This window comes from Numida meleagris, chromosome 3, assembly GCF_002078875.1.
Source record: "Numida meleagris isolate 19003 breed g44 Domestic line chromosome 3, NumMel1.0, whole genome shotgun sequence".
NCBI classification, from domain to species: domain Eukaryota; kingdom Metazoa; phylum Chordata; class Aves; order Galliformes; family Numididae; genus Numida; species Numida meleagris.
Window position 1 is genome coordinate 95,260,062 of NC_034411.1, and position 11,706 is coordinate 95,271,767.

The following is an 11,706-nucleotide window of genomic DNA, read 5'->3' on the forward strand; positions in this document are numbered from 1 at the left end:
TGAATATGCTAAACTGCTCTCTGAAAGTAAACATTTTCTAGGATTGGGCCCATATTTTCCAAGCACAGTGTTCAGTAAAACTAAAATACCTTATTCTGTATTACAGGAAAAATCATACTTAGTGAAGCCATTGAGTTTGTCTGTATTTCTTCTGCCACAGCAATCTTGCTGTAAATGAAAACTTGCATCCAATGAACACCAAATAATGGATTTTCAAACTAGCACTGAAATGGAAAAGATCATTCTGGGTAAGACTGGTGTCTAGATAAAATGTAAATTCAATCACTCTGTGAAGTGATTCTGAATAATCAGAAATGCACACAGTCACTAAAATGCATTACCAGAATAACATGGAAATAGAACAACATGGCAATATATATATATTTTTTTTTTTGCTTGAGGATAGAAGTAGATGGTTCTCTCAAGTAATAATTCTACTTCAAGATAAAACTGTTCACTTGGAGGCAAGGGGACAAAGAAAGAAAGGAAGAAAAAAAAAAAAAAAGCACGCTTCCATTGGGTTGTCTCTGATTCTGATCTTTATCCCAGCCCAAAATGGAATGATTGTGTTGTACAAACTGTCTTTTCAAACATGACTTCCCTCTGTACATATTCATTTAGTCTCAAGGCTGAATGGTGATGAGTTCACAGGACTGCAATCAGGAGGGTTTTATGACCATTCCTATTCTGTCAGGATCATTGTTGTAGCCTTAGATACATTACCTTGCCACTGGGTCAAACCTTCCAACACAGCTTTGGTTCATTTATGCCTGAGTTACCAAATTAAGAATATGGAGAGAAATCTGAATTTGGATATAGTTGCTCAGCTGCACCCATTCTTCTCTTGTAGTTTGTGAACCAAATTCCTTATCCACCAAATCAAGTCCACCCTTAAAATCCATTTCTCTTCAGTTTAGACATAAGGATGTGGTGTGGGACCATGTCAAAGACCTTGCAGATGTCCAGGCAGATGACCTCAGCTGCCTTTCATTTGTCCACCCGTGATGTCAGTCCATCTTATAAAGCCACTAACTAGATTGGGTCAGGCGTGATCTGTCCTAGGTGAAGCTGTGCTGGCTGTCTCAGGTCACCTTCTCATCTCATCCTTCATCACGTGCTTTAACATCTCTTCCAGAAGGCTCTATTCCATGACTTTCCTAGGCAAAGATATGAAGCTCACCAGCTCTGTAGTTTGCCATATCTTCCCTTTCTCCCTTTCTTAAAAATGGGAGGGATATTTACCCTTTTTCCAGTCACTGGGGACTAAAAACCTATAGCAGAGGATGGTTTCGATCCATCGACCTCTGGGTTATGGGCCCAGCACGCTTCCGCTGCGCCACTCTGCTCTCTGTACTTAGTGATAACAATTCCTTAACTCAGAGTCTGGCTTGGCATGAGATATAAGCTGTTCAAATTGCAAGTACAGTTAATTATTATTTTCTGGTTTATTATTGGAAAAAAAAAAAAGCAAAAACTATACAGTAAGCTATAATAAACACTTTCTATTTGCTGCTGTGACTTACAATTCCTAGTGCAGCAAAACTGAAAAATAAGATCAAGTCTCAGCTGACTTACAAAGATCATTAGTAACCATGTCTTGTACGCAAGAGCTGGATTTGGGCCATGCTGACATAAGACAATCAGTTTTCTATACTTGCAGGATGCTGTAATGAAATGCCTGATTTGATGAAGTTAGAGGCATTATGATATTTTCATCATTGTGTAATAAAGCATCAGGAAACCTTCAAGCCTCTGCTGTTATTGAATATCTTAGCAGCATTATTACTATCAGTGTACACTTAGTAACACAGGAGAAGGGGAAGGAGAGGGAGGGAGAAGTACGGGCAGTTTGGGCTCTTGCCTGAAGGTGAACAGTCTTTTCCAAGTTGATATATTCATCACCATCACAACATGATTGGTACAGCCAGGGTTTTGCATGCAGCTGGGACTTCCTGATTTATTTCAGAAGTAAGAAATAACAGATGGAAAAACGAAGTGTTTCACAATTCTACTACAAAGTAAAGGTTACTAGAGGGAGTGATATGCTGTTTTTTTACAGTTAACTATTTTTGGTGAATATGTAGGGATTTAGTTGGATATTCTTTTAGGATCTGAAAGAACACACTATAATTTTCATAGAAATTAGTAATGTCCTTTAATATGCATGCACACCTGCATGCTATGCAGAGTTTTAAGGATATTATCCAAATATGCAGCAAATTAATAAAAATGGAAAATTAAAATCAGTACCAACTGAAGTGTTGCTTTCTCAAATCCCCCAGTCACAGTCAGCATTTTTAATTCATTCCTGTGAATTCAGCAGGGCTTTGTGTAGGAATAAAACAAACAACATTTCTATGTGCTTTCATTGTTTAGCTACTGTACAATTTCTTGTGGCTGCTGATATTATTTATTACTAGGAGGTCTGTTTGTTTGTTTTCCATTTGGAAAAAGACACTTGAAAAAAGCAATGAAACATTTGTTAAATTTATTTCTTTTTGAAACAATGGTAGTAGAAAGATTTACATAGGCATAACAAAACAAGGACGTAAGGAGCTTTATGAAAAACTTCATGTAACCTTTTTCTCTGAACCTGTATAACCAATAGGAATATTATGTGGTTTGTTTCTTTGTTCAGCAATGAAGCCCTAGCTTTCCTCCCCACTGTACAGCTGTTGCACTGCTTTCCCTTGCACAGTGCCAGCTCAAGCCCAGGCTCAGGACTGCCAGCAGGAAAAGCGTCCAGAGGGAGAAGTCGGGGCAGCCCGAGAAGCCCAGAGACCAAGTTTTTCCAAGCAGAGCTCTGCCAAGAGTGGGCAGAAGCAGCTCAGGCAGGAACGCAGCCAGGGCACCTGGTAGATGTATCCACACATCACCCACACTGCCCTCACAGATGAGGAAGCACTGCAAAAGCAAATCTTGGACTTGTTCCCTGGTGGGTGAGACTCCTGGCTGATCCAACAGGAGAGGTCACGTTGTGGTCATGTCCTTGGGTATCTCCAGATTAGGGAACGACGTGGGTCCAGGCAGCATGTAGGGCTGAATTTTCTTCAAAACTGCTGCATTTTACAGAATCCTGTTCCCTGTGTGTGCCCTGTAAATTAAAACTTTCTCATGCACGTGCTGCAGAGCGCTCCTCTCTTGCTCGATAATGGTACATACAATAGGAAACTAATCGGCGGAGCCTTGGGACAGCACTCAGGAGGTAAGACTCTGTCTTCTCTGCAGGTTACATTATTGCCTCCTTCGAGGCATTGAAACCAAAGAAAATACTTTGTTTCTATTTAATAGGCTCAGATGTTAATCTGTCAAAAATGGTGGTGCTCCACCATTCTTTAGTGGGGAGGAAAAGACAAATGATAAATCTGAGTGTGTCTTTTCAGCTGCTTTATATCTAACAGGTACACTGGTGTGGTCATTGGTACACTCCTGTTGTGTCATTGCTAAATTCTCAAATTGTGAAAAGCCTGCTGGATTGAATAAACATTAAATAAACAAAAACTAATAAAACGTATGTGATAATTACAATTATCATTCAAGATTTGATAAAGAGAAGGCTTAAACATATATCATAAATTAAGTACATCATAAATCCTGCATGACTCATAAATAGTCTCCACCTAAGCAGATTAACTGGAGCACACATGAGTGTGAAATATTATACAGTAAAACCTGTGTGCCCTATGAGACTACCCTAGGGTACTGACAAATACTTTACAACATCAAATTACCCATATTAAGCAAACTGGCTCCGCAATTTAACCAGAGATGGTCTATAATTGGTTCAAGGTACAACACTTTTTCCTGAGAGACCTGCTAAAACACTGCAGATTTCAGTGTCTGCAGGCCAACAAAATACACTTATAGCATTATGAATAAGCTCTGTCTTTATGAATTGCCCTGAATTTTGTGGAAGATTTTCTACCATCAAAAAACAACAATAACAAACAATAACAAGAACAGAAAAAAAAACTGTTAAAAATAATTGCTTTCTTTTCATTTCCACAGTTTGCTGTTGAATATTTCATTAAAACAAAGCAATAATAATAATAATTTTAATTTACACATTGAATTTGCATATTTCAAGTTTTCAGTAGAAACAGTGAAACAGTTTTATTTAAACAGGCTTAGCAACAGTAATTTCTGATAGCAAATAACTGCAATCTAATCTCTTATGGCTTCTCTTCATATTTTTCAAGTATAATTGTCAGACACTTCCAATAAGAGACACATCTCTTCTAAATTGTTCTCCTGCCCTGAAAAGTGATTTGGTAAAAATGGCACTGGGGGCTCCAGATTCATTATCTCACTGATTTTCCTACCCAATGAGCTCAGTTTGCAAGTAAATTTCTAACTGCCAGCTGCACAAACTCAGCCTGAGTCCTGGATCCCTTCCATCTCATGCATCACCACCAGTAATAAATATCCCGCATGCCAGAGTATGCCCTCCATGGCATCTGTGCAGCCCCAGTGCCATCCGTGAATTTGCACAGGTGTTGCTGGGGGCAGACGTTGTGCTCAATAGGGTTACACACAAGTAGCTGAGGAAGCGATCTGTCAGACAGAACTGCTCGTGCCGCAGTGATCTGTGGGATGAGAGAGACCCAGGCTGACTCGCAGAGCCTGGGAGATGGATCGGTGTCACAAATAAGGAATTATCAAGTCTTGAAAGCAAAAACCCTAAAGGAGTCGCAGTGAACGAGGAATGTCCCAGCACTGTTTGTTTTGCCATTTCTTAGAGCCCGAATGGTTCTGCAGCATACATAATACCCAAGGAATACATTTGGAGGTTTTTTGTTTTTTTCGTTTTTTTTTAATAGGTCGCACTTGGAAATGAGGATGACATTATGAAAAACGCTAATATATTTCAAAACATCTCCCCATTTAAGATCAATGAGCTGTGAAGAAACAGCCCATCCATGTTGCCCCAGAGGAACAGCACTGTTTCCCAGCCATGTTTTAGTAAGTGATTGTCGAACAACAACCCACCTTAGGATGCTAGACTCTAACACCCTGTGTCAATCCCAGCCCTATACAGCATAGCTGGTGAGAATATGGTTACTAACTGCTCAATTTGTAACTCCCGGACTGTTTCAGCTTGAAGACAAAACACACAATTTCCTTCCCGGGATATCTTTGTTGATTATGTTTTAAAAACAATGGTCGAAGTGCACGGCCAGCTCCTGCACTCTGCACCAGCCTGCCAGGGAACCGTCCTCACCACAGATCTCTGCTGCAGGTACTTTTGGCAAAATAAACATTTTGGCACACAAAAATCAAGGCCACGTATGTCTGCATACCTTAATCAGTATTTAGTTTCAGTGTTGATGTAAACTGAGTTTATCTAGATTTTGACTGAGCTGGTTTAGTAATCTCAGATTATCACTCAATTTCAGTTAAGTGAGGACGCTTCACCCCTCATTCTGAAACTCTGAAACTCTGTTACACGAGGTAGTTCCAAAGTCATCTTGGGTTCCCCAGACAAAAATCTGCAGCACATTTCAAAGCAGGCATGAAACAAAAAAAAATGCTGCACCCATAATGCTATTTGTCTTCAGACACAGTGCAGTAAAAGTCTTGGCTTTTTCAGTTACTCTCCTCATTTGGTTGTCAAAGTCTTGTATGAACAGCATAAACTCTGTCACCTGTTTCATAGAAACCTCTTAATCTCTTCTCTTTTTCAAGCATCACTGGGGCAGAGGTAAGCATATAAGACCATGTTCAGAAGGCCTGTGCATCTGCACAATGTATTTTCTTCTGCCCATCTTCCAGCCTTCAGAGGCATTTTGTCAACTTCTAGTCTGAGAGACCTCGGTTCTTTTACTGACGTGATATATTCACAAAGTTCTGCACTTAGGATAACAAGTCTCCTCAAAAAGAAACACTACAAAGTCCAGTGTGGACACAGATTTTCAAACCAGCTTCCATTCCAGGGGCAGGCAGTAAGCTTCCCGTGTGTCCTCTTGTACCTGTTTTCTCCCACCTTCTGGTGCAGCCCAACATTCTATTGACCTAGAAAAAGGAAAGATGATTATTCATTTGGATTTCAAAAGAACAAGTAGTGGGCTGTTAACAGCGCCATCCCAGTAAGAATATACATATATACGCTCACTGAACTGTTTTTAGAGCAGGAAATTATTTCATTTTAACAGTAGCATCTACTTATTCGTGTACATCTTTTAACCAGATTTCTAAAGTCAAGATATTTTTTTCTTGAGTGTGGCTGTCATTTATCAGTCTGCTTTCAGTTTCATTATCTTCTCAGTACCATCCTTCAAAACAAAACAAAAAAACAATCAGAAAATAACACTAACAAGCATGAGAAAATAGTAATGCTGTTTATATTTAAAAGATCGCTTTGAGGAAAAATTGAAATGCTGCCAGCACGCTTCAGAAAATGAGATATACTAGAAAAAGAGAAAAATGGGATTTATGGAAGCTATATGAAGTCCATGGTCTTAATATGCTTCCTTATTGGGACACAAACAAAGGAGAAGAAACATCCCAGACGAAGTCTGCTGTAATGACATTGTGAAGGAGATGGGACTGCCCCGGATTGAGTCCACACTGAAGCTTTATTAAAAATGATCTCTCCTGATCTTAGTGCATTAAATGTCAGATTGTGTCACCCTGGAGGAAGGAGTCCTAGCCATCAAAATGAGTCTTATCGTTACTGATAAGACGATCACAAGCCTTATCAATATTGACTATATAGTTTCTATAGGAATTGGTTGAATTCTTTTCTGAAATAGTTCACAGCACTCAGAAAATGCTAGTTTGACAAAATAGCAGTATTTTATGAAAACATATTGGTTTTATTCTTTTCATAGGGAATTAAGGAAACATTCCACTTTCATCAGCTCAATGTTTATGCAATTAAATGATGTAATGAAGTCTCCCCTATAGGCTGGGAAATCAACAACAAGTTAAAATCTTTTGGTGCATTTCATTTTGTAAAACTACACCAAAGTCTCCTTTTATTTATAACTGGATTTACAGGGCATGTGAAAATCTCAGAATTTCTCACAAGGTGAAATTCGTGAATAATCTGAATATTGGCATTTACAGAAAAAAAGCACTACAAGGAAATGATAATCTAAGACTCTTGGTACCCCAGTATCATTTTAGTAAGTGTCTCGGCAGCAGTGGACTGTCCTCCCTGGAGGCAGGCAGGCAGCTACGTGTCTCCCGGGACCCCTGCCCACACCATCGTTTGGGAAATGTATTGTGAATCTGAAGCTCCTGTCACACCAATGGCCACACAGCGTGCCTGATCTGAGCAAGTCCTCTCCCGGGTGGGTGGAAGGTGCCAAACTCGGCAGGAATGCCCTGCCCTGCCAGCAGCTCTCCCCAGACAGACCACAGCTGCGGCATGAACTCGGACACTCCCAAAGGTGCTGCACCCTCTCCTCACTCGGCTTCTCTAAATAATAACATTTCAAGACAGGCTGAGAATCCTGCCAAGCAAATTTTCCATTTTACCTCCTACTTCCCTAACGAAAAGCATTGTTAGAGGGCTAGATTGTAACACCAGGTGCAATCACAAGGGGAGAGGTGGCAGCAAGCCTCACAGGAGAAATCCCTCCTGGGTGTCCTCATGGTGAGGCAGAGCAGTATTTTTCACACCCATCTTCAGGAGGAACCTTCTTGAGCAATGCCCTTCCCCTTCCCTCAACGGGGAAGTGACAAGACACCGTGTATCTGCCTCTTAAGACATGTAGCCCCGATGTATCCACAAAGATAAAAGGTGAGGGATCCCTTTTGCCCTTCCTGTGACCACACCAGTCACACCACAGCCCGATGATAGCATGGTCGCATCATCCAAATACAGTCATCTCGTTGTGGCCTGAGGAAAACGCACCGCTGTGCTAAGTAAAGGCTGATTTACCAGGGGCTGCTGCCCCGTTTGCAGCAGTTTAGTGCATGCTTTGGCAGGGCCCATCCTGTGCCCGGCACCACGCCTGCGCCCGGCCAGCAGCCCTCACAGAACTTATGAAACTTCTGTCTTGCCGATAACTGCGAACGCTAGCTAGGAAAACGCAACGGGAAGCTCAGCACAGGATGCAAACTCGTTTCCACCACGCGTTTTGCAAAGCGAGATGCCCGCAGACGAGCACACCGCCCGCTCTGCATCTCACAGGTTCTGCGGTGGAGGCGCAGAGGGGGCCGGGAGCGGGTCCGATCCCCGGGGGCCGCGGGTGGGGGCGGGCGGCGGACCCCGGCCGGGCGGGGGGGCGGGCGGCAGCGGGGCCGCGCAACGGCCGCGGAGCTACAGCTCCCCCTGCCGCCGCCGCCGCGCGGGGCTCCGCGGCTCCCTGAGGGGAGCGGGCACGGGGGGAGCCGCCAGCACCGCCGTTATCCCCTCCCCGCGGGACGGCGACCGGCGGCTGAGGGCCGAGGGCAGCGGGCGCGGCCCCCCTAGGGCTGGGGGAGCCGGAAGGGGCCGGGGGGTTGAGCGATGAAGCCGGGAGCCGTGCCCCTTCCCCCACCGCCCCCCGCACAGGGGGGTGTGTCAGCGCGGCGGGAGAGGGGGAGGGGGAGGAGGGGAGCTGATAAAGGCGGTGGGCTGGACGACGGGCGGGACCGCGCGTAGCCATTGGCCGCTGCCGGGAGTGATGTCACCCATATGAAACGCTGATAACGCGTCGGGTGCGGAGCCGCGAGTTTTGCAGAAGGGGCAGCGCGCGCGGCGGGGCTAGGCGGGCCGGCGGCGAGGCCGGGGCAGAGCGCGGCGCCCAGCACAGCCCAGCCGCGCCCAGCCCCAGCCCGGCCGTGCCGAGCCGTGCTGCGCTGCGGGCAGCGGTTCCCCCGCCCGGCGGTACGGTACAGTACAGCGCAGCGCCCGGCTCGCAGGGCAAGGTGCGGCGGTGGGAGGGGGCGGCGGTCGGCGCGGAGCGGAGCGCCGCGGGGAAGCCCAGCGATGGTGCAGCAGGCGGAGAGCGCGGAGAGCGAGAGCAACCTGCCCCGGGAGGCGATGGACACCGAGGAGGGCGAGTTCATGGCTTGCAGTCCGGTGGCTCTGGACGAGAGCGATCCGGACTGGTGCAAAACGGCGTCGGGGCACATCAAACGACCGATGAACGCTTTCATGGTGTGGTCTAAGATCGAGAGGAGAAAAATCATGGAGCAGTCGCCGGACATGCACAACGCGGAGATTTCCAAGCGCCTGGGCAAGCGGTGGAAAATGCTGAAGGACAGCGAGAAGATCCCCTTCATCCGTGAGGCGGAGAGACTGCGGCTCAAGCACATGGCCGATTACCCCGACTACAAGTACCGGCCCAGGAAAAAGCCCAAAATGGACCCCTCGGCCAAGCCCAACGCCGGCCAGAGCCCCGAGAAGAACGCTCCCGGCGGCGGCAGCAAGAGCGCCAAGAGCTCGGGCAAGAAGTGCAGCAAGCTGAAGGCCGCCGCCTCCTCGCCCCCCAAGCCCGGCGCCAAAGCCGCCCCGCACGGGGACTACGCGGGGGACGAGTACGTCTTCGGCGCGCTGAAAGTCAGCAGCAAGGCGGTCAAGTGCGTCTTCGTGGACGAGGAGGAGGAGGACGAGGAGGACGAGGACGAGCTGCAGCTGCGGATCAAGCAGGAGGCGGACGACGAGGAGGAGGACGAGGAGCCGGGCCCGCAGCAGCTGCGGCGGTACAACGTGGCCAAAGTGCCGGCCAGCCCCACCTTGAGCTCCTCGGCGGAGTCCACCGAGGGGGCGAGCCTCTACGAGGAGGTGCGGGGCGCGGCGGGCGGCGGCAGACTCTACTACAGCTTCAAGAACATCACCAAGCAGGGCCCGCCGCCGCCGCAGCCGCCCGCCGGCCTCTCGCCCGCCTCGTCCCGCTCCATCTCCACTTCGTCGGCCGGCAGCGAGGAGGCGGACGACCTCCTCTTCGACCTCAGCCTCAACTTCTCGCAGCACGGCCACGCCGCCGCCGAGCTGGGGGCGGGGGCCGCCGCCGGCAACCTCTCCCTCTCGCTGGTGGACAAGGACCTGGACTCGTTCAGCGAGGGCAGCCTCGGCTCCCACTTCGAGTTCCCCGACTACTGCACCCCGGAGCTGAGCGAGATGATCGCGGGCGACTGGCTGGAGGCCAACTTCTCCGACCTGGTGTTCACGTACTGAGCGGGCGGAGGCGGCGACGGGAGCGGCGGACGCCGGCGGTGGTGATGGTGATGATGATGATGATGATGCTTAAAAAAAAAAAAGTCTTCTTTAAAAAAAAAAAATCCTGATGTTAGTTCCGAGCCCGGGAGTTGTGATTTTTTTTTTAATTTTTAATTTTTTTGTGTGTTTTTTATTTTTGTTACATTTGGTGATCACAACAACAACAGCAAAGGCAAATGGGACTGGGGGAAAAAATGCTACAGAAGGCGCTGTTCGAAGCTTGGCGGTCTCTGATGGAAGGCTGGAAGATGGTCTGCGAAGAAGTCTTTTGGCAGCACAACTGTTACTCAAGGGGGTTTGTGGATTTTTTTTTTTTCCCGTGAGAGATCTTAAAGAACTGTTCTGATTTTTTTAATTATTTTTTATTTTTTCCGAAAGGGACCATTGCAACTCTTTTTTTTTTTTTTTGGAGGGAGAAAACTGATGTCTTCTATGCATCCGATTCTTAACAAAGCTGCAGGGAGCTTGAAAAAATGCAGACTGTACAAACGCTTACAAATAACTGAACTGACTTAAGATCAGAGTTTACTTTTCAGATCAAATTGTTTATGGTTTTACAAATGTGATTTCTACTTGCCAACTTTTTTTTTTGTAACTTGTTCCCTTATACCTCCTTGATTGAATACCAGACAGCCTAGACCTCAGTACAAAAAGGTATTGAAACATTTTTGATACATAACAGACCTCAGTCTTTTTTAAAAATTAATATATTTTCAGGCGTATTTTTGTACAGTGAAAAGGGAACATTCTTGCTGTGTTTTTTCAGTAAGACTTTTCAGGCACTTCTTCCCTTTTATTTTCTTTTTTTTCCTCTGTTTTTAGCATGCAAGTTTGTTGGTACGTTACGTCCTGGTTTTAAAAGGATTAAAATTTTAAAAAAATAATCCTTGCATCTAAAGGCCTTGTGGTTTAAAAAAAAAAAAAAGAAAAGAAACAAACACTTTTTTTTGTACAGCTATAGTTCAGATTTGTTCAATATTTGTAGGTAAAGATTTATTGAAAATGGTGATATAGACCTCAGAGCTGTTATCTTAGTTTAAAAGATTGTATATGTACTGTACTATAGTAGGACTTTATGTATCTCATACGCTGTGATATGTGGATGGGGCCCCAGATGGAAGGTATGAAACTGGATTCTCGATTTTAGCAAAAAAAAAAAAAAGAAAAAAGGCACATAGTTAAAAAAAAAAGTTTCTCATGTTGTGCAATATAATCTAAAGTACAGACCATCTGCATATTTTGTAGCAAATGATGACAAAAGCAGACTTGTGCACTGTCAACATCATAGCCTGTTTTTTTTTAATGCTGAAAGTCTGTATCTTGACAATTTTAATAAATCAGCTGGAACTGATAGAAACTCGTATCGCTATTAGTGTCTGTAGAATAACGCTGGAGATGCCGTGGTGTCACCCCTCGCCTCGGAGGAGCGGTAGCTGCAGGCTGTTGTGCATGACCCTAGCTAGGGGAAAGGAAAGAAGGACTTGGTGCCTTCAGCATTTTTTTTTTCCCCCACCCCATTCTCCCCGCGCTCCCCTCGGGCAGGGCCGGGGTGT

At 45.7% G+C, this 11,706-nt stretch overlaps 1 protein-coding gene and 1 non-coding gene across 2 annotated transcripts; one reads left to right on the top strand and one right to left on the bottom strand.

Annotated features, from left to right (window-relative positions):
- Positions 1,275–1,346, bottom strand: TRNAM-CAU. The gene has a single exon. It is a non-coding gene; the product is annotated as a tRNA-Met (tRNA).
- Positions 8,798–11,361, top strand: SOX11 (SRY-box 11). Its single transcript, XM_021392507.1, has one exon. The coding sequence runs from the start codon at positions 8,921–8,923 to the stop codon at positions 10,109–10,111; it is 1,191 nt and encodes a 396-aa protein (XP_021248182.1). The 5' UTR covers positions 8,798–8,920; the 3' UTR covers positions 10,112–11,361.

Excerpts from the sequence above, each read along its gene's own strand:
- SOX11 (XM_021392507.1), top strand. The coding sequence starts at position 8,921 with ATGGTGCAGCAGGCGGAGAGCGCGGAGAGCGAGAGCAACCTGCCCCGG.